Source organism: Canis lupus, chromosome 15 (genome assembly GCF_048164855.1).
Source record: "Canis lupus baileyi chromosome 15, mCanLup2.hap1, whole genome shotgun sequence".
Lineage (NCBI taxonomy): Eukaryota > Metazoa > Chordata > Mammalia > Carnivora > Canidae > Canis > Canis lupus.
The window spans coordinates 49,886,994-49,909,491 of NC_132852.1; the positions used below are offsets into that span (position 1 = coordinate 49,886,994).

At 47.1% G+C, this 22,498-nt stretch overlaps 1 protein-coding gene across 4 annotated transcripts in view; it reads right to left on the reverse strand.

Annotated features, from left to right (window-relative positions):
- Positions 1-5,365: 5,365 nt before the first annotated feature.
- SLC13A4 (solute carrier family 13 member 4) overlaps positions 5,366-22,498 on the reverse strand; it is a 40,683-nt gene continuing 23,550 nt past the window's right edge. For 2 of the 4 annotated variants that reach the window (XM_072777343.1, XM_072777345.1), the window contains 9 exons: positions 21,000-21,184; positions 17,601-17,720; positions 16,502-16,603; positions 15,003-15,104; positions 14,144-14,241; positions 13,815-13,939; positions 10,281-10,442; positions 9,035-9,172; positions 8,163-8,381 (listed from right to left, as the gene is read on the reverse strand). In XM_072777343.1, coding sequence (XP_072633444.1) covers positions 8,178-8,381; positions 9,035-9,172; positions 10,281-10,442; positions 13,815-13,939; positions 14,144-14,241; positions 15,003-15,104; positions 16,502-16,603; positions 17,601-17,720; positions 21,000-21,184 — 1,236 coding nt within the window. In that variant the 3' untranslated portion in view covers positions 8,163-8,177. Of the gene's footprint in view, positions 6,710-8,162; positions 8,382-9,034; positions 9,173-10,280; positions 10,443-13,814; positions 13,940-14,143; positions 14,242-15,002; positions 15,105-16,501; positions 16,604-17,600; positions 17,721-20,999; positions 21,185-22,498 lie in introns of those variants that run through there. The other 2 variants (XM_072777344.1, XR_012007902.1) reach the window with 2 other exon arrangements.

Below are 22,498 nucleotides of genomic sequence, written 5' to 3' on the forward strand. Positions count from 1 at the left end.
TTGTAAAGTCCTTAAAATTAAAAGCCCAGAAACCAGTTACTCTGGAATTATCCCATTTATTTTATGCTGTTATCAGGCAGCTCCATAGTTGCTAATTTAATCAGTAAATTGATTTACTATTCATTAACTGGGGAACTATATTCTGAGGGACCTGTCAGGAACTAGGGAGTTTAAAAATATGTAAAATAATGGCCTTTATCCTCTGAAGAATTCAGTCTAGTATGCATATCTTTCCCTGAATCATGTCTTTGATTTGGCTCTTCTCCCTCCAAAGAATCATACTCACCTTAAGGGATTACAGGTGCATTTGACATTACATGATGGATAAACGATACGTTGTAAAGGAAATTTTATGCCTCTTCACATTAAAAAATGTATTTACATTGTAACTTTATAGCAATTCTCATAAGAAACTTTGAGGGGTTTTGTTTTGTTTCCTGTATTCAGAAATCACCATGTATGTTGACCCTATGTATGTTGACCCATACATAGGGATATCTCTACATCCCTCATTTAGGAAGAAGCTACTGAAGATGAGACCTCCACTCAAATGCCAAAGATTTGTCATTGTCGATAAATCAGGATGGAACATAGAGGCCACTTTTAGGCAACAGGCTTGAGCAATAGAGACCTGAGCAAGGCAAAAGGGCCCACAGTGACCACTGAGCTGATGCAGTGTCATTAAGCCATAGGCCCTAACTGACCAATGGGCCACTTAAAACCAGTTACTGTTCCTAAGATTGCCAAAAAAGGGAGAATTCCATCCGGCCCCATAGTCCCTTATTTCGTCCTGTAAATATAGCCCCTCACCATTGCCTCTTGGCAGACAGTCCTTCCTTTGTTGTGGTGCCCACTGCTTCCTTTCAGTGTATTCAGTAAACTTCTACTAAAGCTTTAAAAAAAAAAAAAAAAAAAAAAGCAAGAATCACCATTGTAATTTGTCAAGTGTATAATTAGTCCATTTTTTTAAGTTAAAAAAATGTTTGTATACATCACTTTTTCCATGGGTCAGGATATAAAAGTGATCAGAATAAAGGGCCCCTCATACTCTGTCCCTGAGCAGCTAGTTCTTCTTCCTGGACGCATGCACTGTCAACAACAGTCCCCTGTATACATTGAGAAGGATTCTGTGCCTGACCAAATACATGTGTGTAAAGGGGGTGTTTACACAGATCATAAACTACTCAGTTTATGCCTGGCCCTTTTTTTTTTTTTTTTAATGGAGGTCATTCCATATCAGTATGTAAGGAACAAGAAACCTCTTTCTCTTTCTTGGCTACATGAGATTCTATTGAATGGATATACCATAACTTATTTAATCTGTTACTGATGAATGTTAGGTTTCCTGTCTTTTGCTGTTACAGTGATAGCTTGAGCCTAAAGTTATACATATCTGTGCAGGGTATAGCTATAAGCTAAATCCTAAAAGTGAAATTTGCACTAACTAGATAAAATCCCATTTGTGTATTTTGTGTTAGGGGACTTAGGCAGGTCTTTGATAATGCCATTTCTGAAAACATTTTAGAATCGGTGAACTGGAAGAGTAATTTAGAGATGCTTTTTTCAGACAGTGATGACATTGGTACTATGTGATTCTAAAACAAAGGGGTTCTGTTTCTCTTTGGAAACAAGGATCTCTCCTACATGGGTATAGGTTTTATCCCTGGCAGCTTATGCTGGTGTGTGATACAGATTAGCAGCATATTGTGGTTTGCCTTCACCCTAGAAGTGAGATCACTGGCAAGGGTCTTCTTTTTCTGATGCTGTTGTATTTTCTAAGGTGTGGATGCAGTATCTACCTCATACAGCTCCCCTGAGAAACGGTTGAGGTAATCCATGTGATGTGTTGCACAGTGCTTTGCAAATTGCCAATAAATAATAGATATTGGTCCGAACATGCTGCTTTTGGTCAGAATACTTTATTTTTCTGCAGTCGCTTTTGGAACCAGTTTATGAACCATACAAAATGTGTCACTTGGTGGTCACTGTCTTGGTTGCTGATGAAAATCTAGAGTATCTACCTTGATTATACCTCCTGGCTCACAAGATTTGATCTTGAATGACTGAATTGTTAGCAGAACGAACTACATACAGCCTTGAAGGATAAAGTTTTACTACCTTTGAGGATATATTTAAAAATGCTACAAGCTTAGAGGGATTCCTTGTCACAGGGTAGCAGGATTGTTTGTGTGTCGTCTCCCAGAGTGGCCTTTTTAGGGATGAAGACAACTTAGATGTTCGATTAGGAATCTCTATATTATACTTCATAAACAAAGCTCATTTGGATGTAGGGCTTCCCTCAGGAGTGACTCTTGCCCTTGCTAATGGGCTCCTTTCTACCAGTAGGAGCCATCCAGCAAATCCTGTTCTTGCATTCACCTTCATGTGACCTATGACACAGTGAACACAGGCTGCTTTAATGGTCACTGTTCAGATACCCTCTTCTAATGTTAAGTTCTTGCAGCAGTGAAAGGGGGCTCAGTTCTCAGGCGAGATTATCCTCACTAAGATGTAGGAGGAGCTCAGCACCATCACAAATTTTAGGGTTAGTTGAAACTTTGTAATGTGGGTGAGGGTTGCAGCGATTGTGGTTGTGGCACTAGAATTACATCCCCCTGGTGTTTTGTTGGGACTTTTGTCTCACAAACCATCGGGGGGATGGCAAGAATCACCACAGCACATACTCCTCTTCTTTTAAAATTGTTTGAAAACCCCTGTCAATGTAATTTAAGGAAACTTTTTTCCAAACCTGATCATAAAAGGAAGATTACCCACAGGTGCAAAAGACTTTAGGATTGATGCTAGCTAGGAACTTCATAAACACTATGAACTTGAAAAGTTTGTCCTTAACCTGTAATCCACCCAAAAAAAGAGAAAAACCCAAACAACCTTATTTAAAATCATCAGAAGGGGCTATATTTTAGGACTTGAAGTTACCAGGTGATGCCATTAGACATTTCTTCTGATTTGGTGTTTTTTTGCTTTCTGTTTAAGATTTTATTTATTTATTCATGAGAGACACACATAGAGAGAGAGAGAGAGAGGCAGAGACACAGGCAGAGGGAGAAGCAGGCTCCATGCAGGGAGCCCGACATGGAACTTGATCCTGAGTCTCCAGGATCATGCCCCAGGCCGAAGGCGGCGCTAAACCACTGAGCCACCCGGGCTGCCCTGATTTGGTGTTTAATGCTATTAGGCAATGACCTTTTCTGATTTAGAGGAGCAATTTCATTTTTTCTAACCCATTTACTCAATTTTCATTTGTATGAGTTTAGAGAAAGTGACAGTGTATATTTTTTTGTAATTGTGCATATGGGTTCATAGAACATATGTACACATGCATATTTCATTTCCACTAAGCAGTTCACTCCCTAGATACTATGCTGGTGTTTGTTTTTCTGCTGAGGTCTCTTGCCTTTTTAATGCTTTTTCTGTTATTCCCCCGGAAGGAACACCATGGACTGTACTGGAACAAATGAGACTTTTCTTAAACTTCCCATCTTGGACTTTGCACATAGTATTTCCATTTCTTACTCATGAATGAGTTCTTTTTTCCCTAGTGACTCTTAAGGCTCTGTGGAAGGCAACAGGGTGGTGAAGGGAACATACTTTGAGATCTTGCCTGGTCTTAATCGGGGAGCTTGTGACACAGATTTTCATGTTTAGTTTTTACCTTTCCTAAATCTCCATGCAGCATATTTAGTAAAATACATTTTTTTGCAAGGCACTGGGAAACCACAGAACAGTGGAGTTTTATGGAAAGTGAGCAGGGTGGGGCATTGCAAAACCTGATTCGTGGGTGTGTTTGGATCATTGCCCCTGTGGCAAGGTCTTATGAAAGGTGCAGTGTGGCTGCATTATTTCTGTATGTACAGTTGTACAGGATCAGGACAAGAAAGAGTCACCAGGTAAGTAGCCAGGCAGTTATGCTCAGAATTCAGTTAGTGAGGGCAGCCGCAGAGTGGGTTACCTGTGTACTTGGGTGCTGATAGTTTGAACATGTTGCTATACTGAGGATGACGCTTAGGTTTAGATGGGCTTTTTCAGACCTCTCTAAGCGTGAAGCCAACTAAGTTATTTGGTATTCAGCTGAAGAAACAGATTTATTCTGACATTGGAGGGAACACTAGCTATAGTTTATTTAACAAAAGATGGTTCATGAATCTTTGCCATGTAAATGCTAATATAAAAGATTATATACCATGTACTTCATGGGTGACTTAAAGGAATTTCAAAGGCAATTAAGCAACTTTGGTGCATAATTGACTTGAAAATAAGGTGCAACTATACTTAATGTCGTTTCTCAGTCATCTATAAAATGAGGTGGTATAAGATGATCCTTACTGCTTTCCATCCATATAGTGTTGTGCTATTAGAAGATAAAAATCAAATAATATTTGCCAGGAATCTGAGACTACTAAGAAGAGCCATTAGTTCTTGTCCACCCATGGAGTGGAGTATTTTAGATGACAAGGAATTGTTAGTCATATCTGACATTTCCTGTCCCCGGAATGAGCAGTCTTGGTTAGCTTAAACTCTGGCTTTGGGAAAGAATACAGCTGCTCTTTAGGGCAGCCAGTAGACCATACTGAAATAAATGCTCCTTCTAAATTGGCCGGTTGAATACACTAGCTCCTTGGAGCATCTGGCAAGCAACTGCTGAGGGGAGTTTTAGGCTTTCCCTTTAGCAGTGAATGAGGTTCTCAAATGCTGAACAATGGCCCATAATTCTAAGTTATATCACCTTTTCTTTTTTTACTTATTTATACTCCCAGAGACTTATTATTATTTTTTTTATAGACTTCTATGTCCCAGTTTCTTTCCTTTTTTTTTTTTTTTTTTAATTTATGATAGTCACAGAGAGAGAGAGAGAGAGGGGGGCAGAGACACAGGTAGAAGGAGAAGCAGGCTCCATGCACCGGGAGCCCGAAATGGGATTCGATGCCGGGTCTCCAGGATCGCGCCCTGGGCCAAAGGCAGGCGCCAAACCGCTGCGCCACCCAGGGATCCCCCAGAGCCTTATTATGTGCATCTTTGTCTTCATGTGACTAGAGGCTTGGTGTCTAGTTCCATAATGGGTCAGACATTTGACAGCTCGGCAGCTGTGACAAGATGATCATGATCTGAACATTTTATAGTAAAATAACTATAGAGATGCTGACTCGATCCAATGAGCTATAGTGTATATAACACTAGTATTTTATTTGGGCTCAGTCGTTCTTTATTTTTATAAGTAGTCAAATAATGCGGCTTAACCCAACTGATAGGGCGGCAGCAGTACTATCTATGGTTAAATCTGGTCATTGTGCTGTGATCAGAGCATGCAGATGTTGGGTGGCACAAAAGAAATTTTATAATTCACAGGTACTTGATAAACTAAGGGAATGACTTTATTGATAAGTTGTGGGAAGACTGCCCATGCTATCAATAGTAACTTAAAATCAATTACAAGAATGTAGTAACTGTGGGGTATTCCTTTTCCAATGAGACCTATTTAGCAAGGAACTGGTGGTGGAAATCAGAAATATGTATTGCTTACAAGCCAGGGTTGTTGGGAGCTACATCCAGTCATATAGCGAGGACACCTGCTGTGGAGAAAATGCAGGGTTTTCAGGAGGCCTTAATTTCCAGAGTGATTTTTCTCACGGGCAACATTTAGTTAGTTTATTGTATAAGTTGCTGGAAACTTTAAGGAACAGAAGACATCTTCTCTCCCCTCAAGGGGTTACTGACTTGTAGAAAGCGACTGATGTGTTTGGAACCTTCTGTACTTGTCTTCTCAGGCATGAACTCCTCATTACATCCGGAAGAAAGCTAGTCGGACACCATGAATAGTACTGTGGTCCGAATCCTAGCTTTGGCCTCATGAGTAAGACAGGTACGAGAGTTCTTGTCTCCCTCCGGACAGAACCAATGCAGTGGTATCGATGATGAGTGGTAGGTGATGAGAGAGACAGGTGTCCCCCCGCCCCCCCCTGCCCCAGCTACGCAAAGGTAGAGCATTCCTATGAAACCTTCCGTAAGCTGAAATGGCATTGAGCAAAGAGCATTCCCAGACCCAAAGAGGAACCTCTCTCTGGCTTCTCTAATACCTTGGGGCACATCTCGCTAACCCTGCACAAAATCAACAAAGCACCGCTCCCAGGCAGAGTTGATGGCTCTGGTAGGTTGCCTCTGGGATGCTGGGTGTGGCTTCCCAGGAGGGGGCGTGGTGGCACCACGCTGGCACTCAGGCTGTGCACTGCTCTTCTACCAGCTCGCTGCAAAATCAGCGCTGAATGCTATGCAGACTTTTCTCAGAAACCTGGAGATCCTCCTGAGATTTCTTTCCGTTGGCAAAAACAGGTACTAACGTGGGTGGTGCTAAGGACGGAGGGCAGGGAAGAGGGCACTAACATCCAAGCATGTGTTCAGGTTGTCGGAGGCTTGCTGCACTTGAGGCGACGGACAGCAGGATCTTCCAGGATCTTCTGGTGTCAGTTGGTCGCTCGTCCTGGCGGCTCTCGGCCTGTTGGTCAGCCTCTGTTAGGTGCTTGGCAGCTCCTTCGCTCGGGCCGTTTGCCCACTTGTGTTAGGCCTGGTCAGTGATATTACTGACCCTCACCCAGGCTGGAAAAGTGTCCAAGTGGAAGAGGCTAACTCCCCATGTGTTGATGGCCACCATCACGATTACTAGGCCAATGACATTGACCCCTAGGCCAGCTTTCACCTGTAGGACACAAACCAGTGCACCCTAGTCACTAACAGTTAACAGCACAGATCCCTCCTCTGTGCCTCCCCACCCAAGCCCTGGTCCTGGTCTGCTCCAGCCACTGTATGGGATCTGTAGTGGGGCCTCTAGGGGTGACTCAGGACTGCGGCAGGAGGAGAGAGGCTATGAGAACCATCTCCACTTGTGTTCTCACTCCCGAGTGGAAGCCTGGAAGGTGGGTGCTTGAAGCACAGGTCTTAGAATGTCCAGGGTTAGACTACGCAAGGATTCTGTAGCTACATGATAGGGGACTGCTTTAAGGCAGGCGCTTCTTGGAGCCTTTAATGTCCTGACCCATGTGGGGACCGATAGGAGAGGCCATATTCCACAAAGACTTTGCCACTGTTCAGTATTTGTTCCTTCCCAAAGGAACAGCTTATGGAAGAAGGTGGTGTACCTTGGGTTCCCCTGGAGAACCCAAGCAATGAGCACCTTTTGCAATGAACATCCCCACTGGTCCAGGTCAGCTGCCTCTGCTCAGCCCTTCTTGGGGGCGGGTGACGGGTGACAGATGTGCTAGCTTTGCTGCCTTCTGCCGAGGGAATGTCCCGTCAACAGCTCTAAGCCCTCCCACGTCTGCCATGGAATTGACACAGGCTGAGAGGGGTGTGAGGGTTGATGGATGGCAGGGCCAGGGCCAGATGGAAAAATGTACAGTAAGGATAGCTGGCACCCCACCAGGGAGGGACCAAGCACACCGTGTGTGGCCGCCACTAGCTGCCATTGAGTTGGGAAAGCTGTGAGGGAAGATGAATGCTAGGAAATCGTTCCCAAGCAAGTGACTAGATGTGTTGTTCTCTGCTTTCTGGCCAGAGCCCTGGGCTTATTAGTCATTCTTGCTCCCTGGGCTTTGGGTGCGGAGAACTGCCCATGTCGCCTAGCAGAGGAGGCAGGTTCTAAAGGGGCTGAAAGGAACCGCACGGAGCATCTGGTCGGACCCTCCATCTTTAGCAGATGAGGAAATGCAGGTCTCAGGTCAGTGCCTGGGCTGAGAATAGACCCGCGATTGGCTCACTTCTTGTCACCCGGTATCTCTGAAAGGCACTGTCTCTGATCACTTTTTTGGGTCCAGAAAAGACTGTGGGGGTGGGGGATGAGTGGTGGGGGCACCCAGAAGAGGAACTAGGGGGGACAGGAGAGTTGGAACCGAGCCCAACTCTCTTGAGCAGACAGGGTTGTGCAGTAAGAGATGAGGGCGAGGGGGATGGCTGTGACCTCCCTTCCCTGAAGTATTACAGGTGACTTAGATGAGCAGTTCGAATGGTAGAAAGGGCCTGAATATCTGCTACCAGCCCGAAGCTCTCCCTTTCCTCCATTTGGCATTTACAGGGCTGCTGAGAATGCGTCTGGACGTCCGTGAACAAGAACGTGTGAGACCCTCAGCAAGGGGGACTGGTCCCTATTTCAGACCACCCAGCCCCAGTAATTATGAGTTGTTTTTATCTTTTCCCCAGCCCCCCCAGGAGCCTGGATACCCAGGAGCACAGCAGGGGGTATAGGCTGAGGGGTCGAGGGTAAATATGCCCAACACTACAGTCTGACCATCTGCCTCCATCTTGTGGGAGTCCAGCTGAGAACCGAGCAATGAGCTGTGGGTGCTTCGCTTGGCCATTGCTGCTTCAAGGGCTGCCTGTGTTGGGGAGAGCTCAATGGGAGGGGCCTGTCCCATCATACCTTCCACCCTAGGTTCCTACAGTTTCTCCTGCTTCACGTCTCTAAGTAAACAGCACCTTTTGCAATGAACATCCCCACTGGTCCAGTGAAGAAACTGAGGGAAACCCTCGTGCCTCTCACCCTGGGCTGCATCTCGTGACTATTCCAGCTTTCTCTGTGTACCCCCTTTCTCCCAGATAAGGCTGGGAGAGCACGTTATTGGGCCTCATGGACCAACCAACAGCCTTTTTATTATTTTTTTTAATAATTATTTTTTATTGGTGTTCAATTTGCCAACATACAGAATAACACCCAGTGCTCATCCCGTCAAGTGCCCACCTCAGTGCCTGCCACCCAGTCACCCCCACCCCCCCACCCACCTCCCCTTCCACCTCCCCTAGTTTGTTTCCCAGAGTTAGGAGTCTTCCATGTTCTGTCTCCCTTTCTGATATTTCTCACTTTTTTTTCTCCTTTCCCCCCAACAGCCTTTTTGCCAGCACCATTCTTTCTACCACACTAGACTGAGTGCTGACAGACTATAGAGCCTGCTATAAAATAATAAACTTCAGGAGGAGGCTGGGGACCACTGGTCCCTGTCCTCATGGCAGGAAGAGGGCATCCACGACTTACCATATCTTTGATCTGGCAATGCCCATAGCTGAAGACGATGGCGTTGGGGGGATTGCCCACAGGCAGCATCACTGCAAAGGAGATGCACATGGTGACTGGGATCAGAGTGTAGAGTGGATTAATGTGCAGCGTTTCAGACTAGGAGAAGAGAGAATTCACAGAAACATGAGCATTGACATTAGGCTTGCATTTCTTGGGCTTAACATCGCAAACATGCTCAAAATGGCAGCTCGGCGTTGGCTAATTTCTGCTGGATGCCATGTGCTACAAGTAGTTAAATCACTACCCTTAAGGGCACACGGTGCTGGGCAACCCAGGTGGGCTCCTACTGCTCACTCACTCCCTGTGGAAACATGGGTTTGGGATTCCTTCCTAGAAGGGATGTGTCATTTCCTGGTGCTGGTCTAATTTTATTCTTTAGTCAGGAGATTCATTCTTCAAACTCAAGTCTCTTGGATAAGTTACTTTGGTTGAGGTGAGGGGTCCCTCTAGGTAAGATGCTTGCATTGTATGGGATTTGAACCCATGGTCTTGCCCTCAGTGTTGCAGAGTCTTAACCAAGTGTATCCCGGTGCTCACACAGACGATGGAGGGAGCAGTTGGAAGGAGACATCTGAGCAAAGAGCAAAGACAGTGGCTGGGGGTAGTTTGGGGTTAAAAAGAGCAGAAGTATATCATTTTGTTGGGGATGAGGAGGAGGTGGCTTCATTTTATAGGTTCCACCTTGCTAATGGGACAGACGCAGCATTGTGTGTAGCGCAGTACCTTGGGGGCTGCTTAGCCAGGCTGAGATCCGGTGGTGGCTCCCCTCCCCTCATTCATGAATAAAAGATTGTTCTGAGACCATGGGATGAGGGTGGCATTGATTGCCTCAATTCTCAGGACCTCCCCTACCCCTACCCCCACCCCCGACAGTGAAACTCGGGGGAGGTGGTGATGACAGAGTTGTGGTCTTGGGCTTGACAGCTGAGTGTACTTCTGGGAGCATTTTGTCCCCATTTTCCATAGTTCTTCCTCTGGCCCTACTATTAGGTCTTAGGAGAGATAGAAATGATGATTGTGAGGAATTGGAATCCTAGGGTTATTTATTCACTTATCATATTTGAAACACTTCATTTCCAAACTATGGCTGGAGCACCAATCAGTGGAGGCTGTGGCAATAACCAGACGAGAGAGTACAGCCGTGGACCTGCTCCTCGGGCCCAAGGCAGCCCGTCCTGACACGTGGGAGCCCTTCCCTACTCACCAGGCTGCATAGGATGGGCAGGAAGATGGTGATGGTGGCTGGGTTGCTCACAAACTCTGTGACAATGGACACCAGGATGCATGCCAACAGGGTGACAGCCCACGGTGGGAGGCCACTCAGAGACAACATCTGGTGTCCAATCCATGTGGAGAGGCCAGAGCTCTGCAGGAAGATGGGTGATAGAGTAAGAAGAAAGGAGAAAAAGCACATTCCCCATGGAAGTTTTGGACTCCAGAAGGTCAGGGATGTTGGGGGGCTGGAAGGAACCACTAGGAGTCATCTAATTTGCCTTCCTATTTTCAAGCAGACTGGACCCAGAGGCATTACTGATTTGATGATGGGATCATTTTTACAGCCCGGAAAATTCTTTATGGTTCTATCACATTCAATTTTGGGATTTCCTAGGCATTCATCACAGGGTATAGAGAGCAACCCATCCTAATTGCTGTGATTCTTCTTACGATTTTGCTGATGGTTTGGCAGGGGCTGAAGATCTTCGGGGCAATGGGCCCCTCAACTTCAATCTCCTTACTCTCTCCAGCCTGTGACATTTTCACTCTGTCATCCAGCCAATGGTGCTTTTTACACAGACCACCCCCGCCAGTGTAATCCTTAATTCTGTTTTTGAAGTGTGGCTCTCTCAGGTGCCTGGGTGGCTCAGTCAGTTAAGCATCTGCCTTCAGCTCAGGTCATGATCCCAGGCTCCTGGGATCGAGTCCTTCAGGGCTCTGGGATCAAGTCACCCATGGAGTTCCCTGCTCAGCGGCGAGTCTGCTTCTCCCTCTCCCTCTGCTGCTCCCCCTTGCTCATGTGCGCGCATGCTCGAGTTCTCTCTCTCTCTCTCTCTCTCTCTCTCTCTCTCTATCACATGCACTTTCTCAAATAAAATCTTAAGAAATCTAGCTCTCTTATCACCTGTGGAAGGGGGAAGATTATCAATATCTTTGGATAGTCCCCTTCCTTGCGGTTTGTGCAGAGTCGGGGGGCAGGCCTAAACCCTGGAAGCTTTACATAGAGGGATTACCTGTCTATCTGAGCTTAGTGGGAAGATGCCACCCCCCTAGGCCACAAATCTTGTCATGCAGCCCCGGCCTGTTTCAGGTTCAATCTCATCATGGCTGACATCAGGATCTACAATCCACCAGTGCTTTTTCACGACACAAGATACGAAGGCATGTTGCCACTCTCAAACCCTTTTCCATTAGCAAAATTTATATAGATCTACTCCAATAAATGAGTATCTCCCACTTGGAATAACATATTTGGTTAGAAGTTGTTCATTTGCCAGTGGTGAAGATTCCCTCCCTCCCTTAAAAAATAAAGGACGCTGTTGAGGTTTATACTAAAACCCTAGGTTACCATATGCATTCTCCTGCCCTCGCTCCTTCCTCCTCTCTCTTCTATGGTTGGTGTGCTCTAACTTTTTGTACCTACCCTAGAGACTGCAAATGCACTGAAGAAAGGAGAGTAGAGCCCAAAGCAAGGTGAGATTTTATGATTCCTCAAGCTATGACTCCTACTCATATTAAAGACAGCCTCACCGCATTGTCAGCAGGCTGCTTTATCTCCCCTTTCCAAATTCCTCAAAGGCTATTTGATCTCTACAGCACCCTGACCACCTCAAGGCAAGCTCGTAGATAGCTGGTGGTAAAAGGCCTTCAGAATTCTCTCTGCTGTGGCCATTTTACCTGGGAGCACATTTTTCTTTTTGCTCTACTGCCTATGGGCTGCAAATCCAACATGGGACTACAGCAATTCATGACTGGTACCTCTTCTAGCATATTAAGCCTTACCCACTGGATAAACAGGAGGAAGAACATTTAGCTGAGTGGGAATAGTACTTCTTATAAAGAAACAGAGCTCCATTTATCACATTATACAGATAGTACTCAGAGCTAAAGTAAAAATAGCAATTTTTTTCCAGAAGCTTTTTTATACTGTAATTTGAAAGAAATCCACAAATTAGATTGCCAATTTAGAGAAAAGCACAACAAAGGACGTCTTATTTATTTACTCTTTTAAACCTTGGTACAAAAAAATTTTACATTGGATTTAACCTCGTGTCAAGACTGAAATTATCTCAAACTTGATAGGAATCACCTATGTCATACTTGACATATTAAAATTAGTAGACTCAGTAGATTTTACAGAAATATCAACTATGCTATCTGTAGCACAGACACATTTGTAGTTAAAATCTTTCCGGGCTAGATGCAGTGGCCCAAACTATCAATAAAGAAAAGTATGATATTCTGAACTTGGAAATACCAATAGCACATATACAGGATTGCTTGAAAGATGGGACACGTAGTAGTGGCTAGCAATGAAAAGAATGAGGATTTTAGTTTCAATAAAGATGTTGATATGAATGTCAAGGAAGCCTTATAAAAGCTTTCATAAAAATACAGATTGGTGCTTGGATCGGAGGTGAGAGATGGGGCTCCAGTAATACGACTTTTACTCTGTAGGAGACTGGCCACCTCTGGACCATGTTGGAATAAGGCCAAGGGCAGAGTGTAGTGAGTCCTAAGGAGCAACCAGCACAGTAAGGGGTCACTACTTCTTGAAGAATGGTGGAGGAACTAGGGAGTTTTAGTTTGGGGGGGGTGATCTAAGGGGATCTAATAACTTTATTACTTTAATCATTATTACCTAGGTTAGGGTTCGAGAGAACAGAGCCAAACAGTGGAAGACATACGGAAGACCAGAGCTAAAAGTAAAGACCACCTCTCTGTTCCCTGCTCAGGGAGTGCCCTGCCACTGGTGGTGTTCGAGCCCAGGGGTGTCCTGCAGGGAATTCTCTCACTGGGTAGGAGACGGGACGCAGTGTCCTTCAGGGTTCCTTCCACCTGGGGGATTCTGTGATCTTAGATGCAGATAGCATCGGCCGTCAGTGAATGGGCAGCCAAAAAGCAAGCCAGGTTAATATAGCAAAGGTCGAGGGAAAAACTGTGTGAACCTGATTAATTTGGGGGAGTCCTTTTCTATTTCAGGAAGGGCTAACATTTTAGGAAATTCAACTATTTCCCACCAGCCCCTTCTATAAGATCTTATCCCAATTCCTCCCAATCAGGAAAGCGAGGCACCTGTGTAGCATTTACATCAGCGTTAGCATGCATTCTCCAAAGGGGCTCAATGTATGCATGTGGGAGGATTGAAGGAGTTTGCTGTGTGTCAATTTGGGGTGTCTCTGGACCCCTACAGCCTCTTACTACCACTGTCAAATGCCCAGAAGGAGATGGCTATAGAAACCAACCTTTTGCCAGTGGCATTGTGGGCTGGTGAGTGAGGTGGGAGTGCCCACATGCCCTGACTCCCCAGCACGGCTGGTCTCTAACTCCCCATCCTCAGTAGTGCTAGCCTAGAGGTTCAGGGCAGGACAGGATACCCACGCCTGGCCATACTCTTCCCCTGGGTGAATGTTCATGTCTCCCTCAGCACCTTGGAGTCTTCCTCCCAGAATAGAAATGACTCATTAGGTAAAGCTGCTTAAAACAAACTGTTGGCCCAATAAGAATAGAAATCAAGAGTTACCTTGCTGCCAGAGGCCAGAGCATAGCCTCCTCCCACCAGAATGACAATCTCCCAGGGCATGGTCTTCTGGAAGTCCTTCCATGTAATGATGGGCTCTGTCCCCAGGGAGGGCTCCTGGCTCTGCCCTGGATCACAGGTAGAGGAAGAGCAGGATGAGGGTTTGTGGAGACAAGGACCTAATTGGTGAACTGATGGCTGGGGAGGCTGCTCTGCTATTGGGGGGCAGAAGGGGAGCCTCAGAACAGCCTTGGTGAGGCTCTTCTGAAAATTCTGACTTGGGTATGGTTGACCAGAGCCAGCCCTGACTTCTTCCCTTGAACCTCTCTCACCATCACTCTTCTTCCCAAAGCAAGGCTTCTTTGCTGGAATCAGGAAGAGGAGGAAGCCGAGGAAAACAGAGACCGTGGCATCGGTGCGGTAGCCCTTCCTAGCAAAGAAATGAGCAGGGCTGGGGGCAGAGGGCCAGGAGGGAGGGGAACACCAGGTCTCAGGACGGTCTGTGGGAACACAGTGCCTCTCTTTAGGGCCCAATCTAGAGGGTCCTCCGCCTGCCTTCCTGCATCAGCTGCCATACTGATTTAATGGGCAAGGGTTGGAGGCCGGAGGCCGGGCCCCACTAGTGTAGACGTCTCGGTGTGGATCATGGGCCCATTAGAAGGAGAGATCAGGGGTTATTTCGATAGAGGAGACTATGGAAGGATAACTTCTCTTTCCTACAAGGGTCACACTTCTGTGTGTGTCTTTGCTCAGTTGAGAAGCTGAACAGAGAGAGCTGTGGCCCTGGTCCTCGGGGGTCCTGTGGGGGTGGCCCTGGGGCCTCTGCCTGCCACTGCCTGCCTCAGCCTGCCAAGGCCTCGGCCACCTCCGGCCACACTCTCTCACAGCTGGCCTTTGACCTTAAGCCTCAGAGCCACCTGCAAGACAACTGAGGTTTCAAGAGCTTAGGAAACAAAACCAAGGTCACATGGCTGGTCAGGGGGCAGCATGAAATCCCAACCCCAGACTCAGATGCCACATGCTCTGTTTTCTTCCTGCCTCCACACTTTGGCTTCCCTCAAGAGAGGCCACTTGCAAGGGGATGTTGTGCTTCCTGGGCTCATGGCTGCCCCTGCGAGCCAAGGAGGGACACCCTGCCTGAAGGATCTGCATCAGGGGGTGATTCTTAAAGGAGGAGACAAGACCACTTACTTCTCAAAGAAAGAATCCCAGCCAGGAACAAAGCCAGGCTCCCGGGTAAACCACAGCACGGTCATCAGGATGAAGAAAAATCCAGTTACCATTTCAGGGTAGCTATGAAATACAACAGGAAGAGCTGCTCCGGGATCTGGGAGGTCTCTGCTGGCTTCTTCACTCCTCCCGGCGGGGGGGGGGGGGGGGGGGGGGGAGGGGGGGCTGCTGCTGTGTCCAGAGCCCCCATCCTGGAGACAGAACAGCCACTGCCCCGCTGCTCTGAGCAGCCCGACTGAAGTGGGAAGAGGGCCAAGAAGATGCCAGAAAACAGGATGTCGCCCGTGTCTCCGGGAGCAGCTGAGGTAGGAAGGGAGGAGGGGGCACAGCCGCAGACATTGAGGCAACAATAGAGAGCAGGGCCTCCTACGAGGACACAGTGACACAGGCCCCCACACTCGGCTAGTGGGCCTGGAGCGGCCACAACCCTTCGGAGGGAATTTGACGATGCTACCAGGAGCCTTAAATTTGGTCCTTCCTTTCGTGTAAGGGAATAACCAGAGATGCACAGTGATATGTTACCTACTTAAAGATTAAACACTGAAAGTGGAAACAACCTACATATTCAGTGATATCCCGTGACATCAGATACATTTTGGTCTAACTGTAGGTTCAAATGTGATGCATCTGATCATTATGTTTGCACTGCAGAGCTAATGGCCTGGGAATAAGAGGACAGTCTAGCGCTGAGTGAAAAAAGACCATGTTCAGTTTGGACTGAGTTTTAGCAAAAATGCATATAATTTTGCACAAAAAAACAGAAGGAAGAGTAATTACGGTAACAGTTGGGAACAGTTAACACTGAATAAAAGGAAAGTCCGTTTTAGTTCTCTCTTTCTATTTTCCGTATTTTCTGAATGCTCTACAATGAACATGCACTCCTTTTATAAATCAAACCATTTAAAAATACTGCTTATACCAGGATCCTTTTGCCTAAAGCCATCTGCCTACACCATGAAAGGAGAAAAACCCCACCAAGTAGGATCTGTGGTCACTGGAGAAAGCCGATGATGGCTGAGGGGGTGGTGATTCCTTGGGCCCTCTGGCTTTAAGTCTGCATTTGATGATGCTCGATGCCCCCCAGCTTCCTAGGAGTGGCCCTGGGACTGGCAGTGGTCCGTTCAGAGCAGTGTGGGGCGCTGACTTCACAGGACATTGGGTCTGTCCCAAGAGGGTGCTGTGTTGTCTCACACTTCCTTCCCCGGCCCCCCATCTGCGCCATCCACCCCACACCATGGCTATACCTTGGACTTGGAACACGACAAAGGGGGAGGGCGGCCTCCTGCAATCTGGGCCAGCTGGCCTTGGGCATTCAGCAGCATCTCTAAGTGCCAGGATTCGTAGCTGTGGAAAGCCCCCCAGCGCAAGGGACTGCCGAGAACAAGGCTGCTTGTGTGCTCACTTTACCTGCCATGCTTTCTCTCCTGGAGGAGGAGAGAGGATGAAGGGCTGATTTTTACCTAATGGCTCCCAGCTTTTCATATTCCTCTTGGATTCTCTTCTCTGACAGCTCTTCCCTTTTGGTCTTCTTCTTCTTGCTTAGAGAGCAGGTCTCTCTAAAGCTGAGAAAGAAGAAGAGCAGAAGGATAAAGAAAGCGTGCTTCTGAGGCCTAGAGGAGTCAAGGAGTAAGCAAATACTAAACTGCTGGCTGGCTGTAATCACTCACCCCCTCTTCCACACTCTGCCCCTCCAACCCCGGCTGTCCTACGACTCAGCCCCCCCTCAAACTCTCCCCTTGGCTTCCAGGACTATCCATCTGGGTGTATCTCTGGTGTATCGATGTGAAGGATCATGTTTGACAGACTTGTGTGAGTGTATGGATGGGGGGTAGTTTTTACATACAGAAGTATACAGCTGTCACTGATATTTGATAGTTGCCTCTGAGTTCTTGAAAAAAAAAAAAAAATCCAATGGGAGTCTTGGATCCCGTGAACCAAGACATCCTATTTATCTTCCCTTTATGTGTTTGAGGATCATCAAAATATGGTTATGAAGAAAAGCTTGCTAAGCAGATTAATATCAGAAATAATATTGCAAGAGGAATATCTAACTTGTGATTTGGAGAGATATGTGAATATTTCATGTAACTACTATGCATGAATCACTCATGTCTAGAAGATTCGATAGGAATCTATCGAAGCCTAAGGAATTCTTCTACTTGGAGTCACATTTCTTTAGAAGTTAGTTCAAATTACTCTGTCTGCTTTGAAAGAGATGAAACTACATTGACCACAGTCCCATTCAGACTTTTTATAAATCTGATACTTCCTTTAACCAGGTAGTTGGTGGGGGGGGGGGGGGTTTGGAGTGGGGGTTACCAGTTAGCTGGTGTTAAGAACATTCCATTGTAGAGCTTATAGTGAAGTGCCAAGGCCATGTATATTTAGTTCCTAGAACCGGTGATGCCTGACTCCCCGTCTAGTCCAGCGCCTTCTCCTCGCACATCCTCCGTGGTCACTTGGCAGCTCCCCCTTGGATAGTGCTCCCCAGGGCTCCCGCCATGACTCTGGAGGGATGGGAGAGCCTCGCTACCTCACTGGCAGGGCCCTGGGACTCACTTGCAGCCCAGGAACAGCCAGTGCATCCAGAACCAGCTGACCACCAGCATGATGAGGGAGATGGGAAAGCTGAAGAGGAACCAGGTGCCAAAGTTGACCACCTCTGCAGCTGGATACTGGCTGGAGGGGAAAGAACCAAGTCAGCGACTGGAAATGGATTCTCACGTGGTTTCTGGGGGGTGATAAGCTAAACGCTCCTTAAGAACACATACATCACAGCTAATGGTAGAGAGGACGGTAATGATACAGTGAAACATTATCTAGAACTCACGTATTTGACAGTTGTAACTGTACAGGACCCAGCCAAGAATGATGAAGTAAGCCAAAAAGGACACCTAAGCAACCAAACTTGATAAATCACTGAAGTGTATATATTTTGCACTCAGGAGAACCACTCAGGATCTGTTTGCTCTTCATTTATGGAAAGATCCTGGAAAGTTACTCATCTGGTTTTTAGGTCAACAGAGAATGGAAAGAGCAGTCTGGTATACTTTGTTTATAAGGAAACCAAAGGAATGTGAGCTTTGATTAGGGGATGCAAGGCACTGATTCTGGAGAAGTTGGACTCTAGAGCATCACGAAGGTTCCAGGTATTAACTGTGCCCATAGGGAACCGTGGCTTGGAATCCCCAAATATTTGATCAACATCCACTGCTATCCTAGGGGCTCAGGGAGGTTACCCAGAGGACTCTTCATTCCTCAGGAAGGGCTGTGGCCTCCAGCCCTGATGTTGTTTTCCTGGGGAGCTGGGATGGGCCACAGGTGAGCCATGACTTTAGCCAAAACAACGTCTGTGTTCCTTTCCTCTGGGATTGCTACCTCTAAGGTGGGAGGAGATTGCCCCTCTTTTCACACTAGGCACTGCGTGGAAAAAGAGACCAAGAGCAGATTCTCCTCTCCCCCCAAGAGAGAATGCAATGGAGAATGCAACGTCATCCCAGGGACATCCACTTTTTTGCACCGTGGTCTGGTCAGGGACTTACCTTTACCATCCACCTGCTTCTTGGGAAATTGTGACAGCTTGTGCCTCCCCTAAGGGCCAGAGTGGCTCACTGATAGCGGGTGGCGGGAAGAAGGACTTTTGGAGCTAGAAGGATACCAGAGGGCGTAAATCACTGGGTGACTCACTCTGGCCTGCGCAGGCTAACCGGCCTAAGGTCTGTTGCGTCATCTTCTCTGTACATAGAAATCTAGGCCCTGCTCCTGGACTCAGGAAAAAGGAATGGGCTTTTAGAATAGATTAAATAAACTTTTGTGGGTGAATATGAGGGCCTACTACCATTTATGGCACTTTAGAAAGTGTAGCAACTAACTTGTAGATTTTTGCAACACGGCCAGGCTGAACCCGGGGGGTGGTCTGTTCACCAACGCCAAGAGAAACAGTGTGGCGGCACTTTCAGACAGTGGAGATCCAGAGAGCCCACCGTCCTTTCACAGGATCCCTATCGTCCACGTAAGCCATGGTTGTGACTAAAGGTACCATGACAGCCCAGGAAGGAGGCTAAGAGAATATGAATTGGCCCGACCACAGGGTGAATCAGGAATTAAAGAGCAGAGACTCAGAGTCTGGACAGAGTAATATGATGTGAGGATTCTCACAGCTCAGATCCTGGGGACTTGGGTCTTAACATTTCATTGGCCCTTCCTCCTCCCGTCTCTTCCCCCCTCCCTCTCCTTCCTTGCTTCCTTCCTTCCTTTTCCTGCCAAAGTGAAAGGAGTGCTTCTGCTCTTGTCTGATCTCTTTCTCTCCTGTCTGCTCTAGAACCCTTCCTGCGTTCTCAGGGACATCAGGCTATCAGTCGTCCCCTCTCTCCCAAATCTTTCATCTTCCTCTCACCTGGATGTCCCTATCTACATTCAAATGTCCTCCATCTTAAAAGTCCCTCTTGACCCCACTTGACTCTTCCGTTGTCATTATCCCATACCTCTCCTTCTCATCACAGACAACTTTGTCCACTCACCCCCAGCTTACTCCTCAACTCATGGAAATTTGGCTTCACTTTTCAGTCACTTGACCGAATTGCTCTTGCCTAGGTCACCAGTGACCTTCATGTCATGGAATTGAATCTTTTTGTCCTTTTGCTTAGTCATTCAGCCACTTTAGACAGTATGGCTCATGCCTTCCTCCTTGAACGCTTTCTTCCCTTGGATAGAATGACACCAGATTTTCCTCTTCCCTGTGTGATACCCTATTGTCCTCTCATTTATAGTCTACTTTAAAAATTTGAGCTTAATATTTATGGCCCCTGCTCTACTTACTCCATATATTCTCCCAGAGTGATGGATCTCCTTCACTCTCTTGGCTTCACTTGCCACATGCCTCCCACCAGGACCCACTACTATCTAATTAGTGGGCCCCAGTACAAAATGCAAATGTGGGGCTGCTTGTTCAAAAATGATTAAGAATTCCCAGATGGTGACAGTGGACCATCAAGCTAAGTGTGGGGTCCTTCTCAGCATCGTGGTCCAGTGGGACCATACAGGTCATGTGCTCAGGAAGACAGCTCTGCAGGCCGCTGACTTTAAATCTATGCCTTTCACTTAAAAATGTTTAGGAGATTCAGAGCTGTGTATCCCTCTGGCCATCTCAACCTCTACATCAACATCTCCTTATTTTTCTGCTCCTTTAGGTCAAGGGCAACTCTGTTCTCCCAGCTGCGGAGACCATGAGTCTGACAATCAGACTTGGCCCTTCCCTCCCTCAGGCTCTTTCTAATCCTATTGAGGCTGGTCAAGCCTACCTCTGCCTTTCTCTCAAATCTGACCACTTCTCCTCACTGCTGCCTGGGTTTGCAGGCCACCACCAGCTCTCTCCTGGGCATCTGCAGTGGTGTCCAAAGTTGTCCACCTGCTGCCTACTTTCTCTCTTCCATGTTTTCAATCCTGAATCAGTTTTCAAAACTATAAATCTGATCACCTTGCTCCCTGCCTATAATTCCTCAAAGGCTACTCACAGCCTTCCAGATGAAGTCCAAGTTCCTGAGTGGGCCACAGGAGGCCCTTTGCGATCTCTGTGTCTACCTCTGGCCTCCCTTTACCCTCTACCGTTCTCTCCTATGTGCTCTGCTCACTGGCCACTGAGTCCTTCCACTCACTGTTGTGTTGGTCTGGAAAACCTCCTTTTCTCCAGGGTATGCCCACTGTGCTTCCAGTATTGTTTCTGTAGCTGTGTCCTTGGGGAGCCGTGTCCTCCCTGTAGACTGGGCGGCCCCCGTGGGCTCTCCCAGAAGAACCACCCCCCCTCCAGTCACACCGAGCTATCATGCTCCATAGTCTCTTTTCCCTCTGGGTATGGAAACGGTTCCAGTTCCATTTTCTGCCCTATCCTTATCATCTCATTCTGCTCCCGACATGTACTGGGTGGTTGGTAGATATTTGTGGATCTGGTGAGTTCCTTACTTGTTGAAGTGTTCCAAGAAAATGAGGCTGGTAGACGTGCCAATGATGGTGGTCAGGCCCCCAATGGTAGCAGCATAAGATATGCTCAGAGACAGGCACTTGCAGATCATCTGGTCATGCTGGGACTTGTACTTTCTGTTGAGCTCCTGGTTCCTGGGGCCGGGGATCAGGACTAGTGGCTTTTCCTATCAGAGAAAAATTAGTGAATCTTTCCAACCCAGTGTGGGCTGTCCAGCACACAAAGCATGAAAGCAGGGGCACCACGGTGCCCTGGAAGGTTTGATGCTTGGGGGTCAGAAGGATAAATCCCCATCCTAGCTCTATCATTTACCAATTTGGGCAGCTCCTCTGAGTCACCTATTCTTCTGCAAAATGAAGAAAAGCCTATTTTCTCCACCAGATTGTTGTGAAGAGTAATTGAGGTAATATATGGAAAGCACTGAGAATACTTCCTGGCATTTAACAAATGGTAAGCGATAATTACTTTTGTTGTTAGTAACAGCATGTTCTATTTTCACCTGAACTCCAGCAGACCTGGTCGCTCTCCGCTTTGTGTGTCAGTGACACATGGGAGCTGGTGGTTCTCTCTCTGGATTTGGAGTAAAAGTCCTGCCTGGGAGAGGACTGAGAAATACGCCTTGGGAGGCAGAGGGAGTCCAATGTGTGATTCTCTCCTCACCCTTTTCTCCTTCTAGCCTCTTGGTTTTGAATCCCCACTCTCTCCCTTCCCTTGCATATGAGGCTGGCCTTCTGTGCTCCTACAAGGCCCTGCTTAGCCTGATGGTGTGGCCTTTCAGGGTCAGAGGTTGCTGACCTCTGGCCTTAAGTGTAGATAAAGAAGCAAGTGGGGCACTTGGCTGGCTCAGTCAGTTAAGTGTCTAACTCTTGTTTCAGATTAGGTCGTGGTCTCAGCATCCTGGGATGGATGGAGCCGCGCATTGGACTCCATGCTTGGCATGGAGCCAGCTTATGACTCTCTCTCCCTCTCCCTTTGCTTCTCCTCAGTGCACTCTCTTTCTCTCAAATAATAAATAAATAAATCTTAAAAAAAGAAAGAAAAAGAAAAGAAGCAGCAGCAAGTACCCTCTGCCCCTCCAGGCCTGGTGTCCTGCCAACTGAGTCTTCGTAAGACCCAGAGCCGCCTGATGCAAACATCAGGAGGCCAAATCCTGGGAAAGCCCTGGGAAAGAGGCCGCCTTGCCTCCTTTCTCAAAGCCTTTAACCAGTGCCCCACCTCCCAGGAGGGCCTGAGTTGGTCTGGACCCTTGCAAGCCTTCCCGAGAGATTCATTATTCGAGCTGTAAGAGAATTCAGATTCTCTGGTCTGGTGGTTTTCTAAATTTTCCATGAAAATTTTCATGGACCTCCAATATATAAAGCATAATGTAGCATTTACTAAGCATACATCTGTTTTATAACTGAAAGTAGACACGTGTGGTGAGGGAGACGTGGATTTGAATCGAGATATTCCTCAAATTACTGACTCTGAGGCCTTGGAC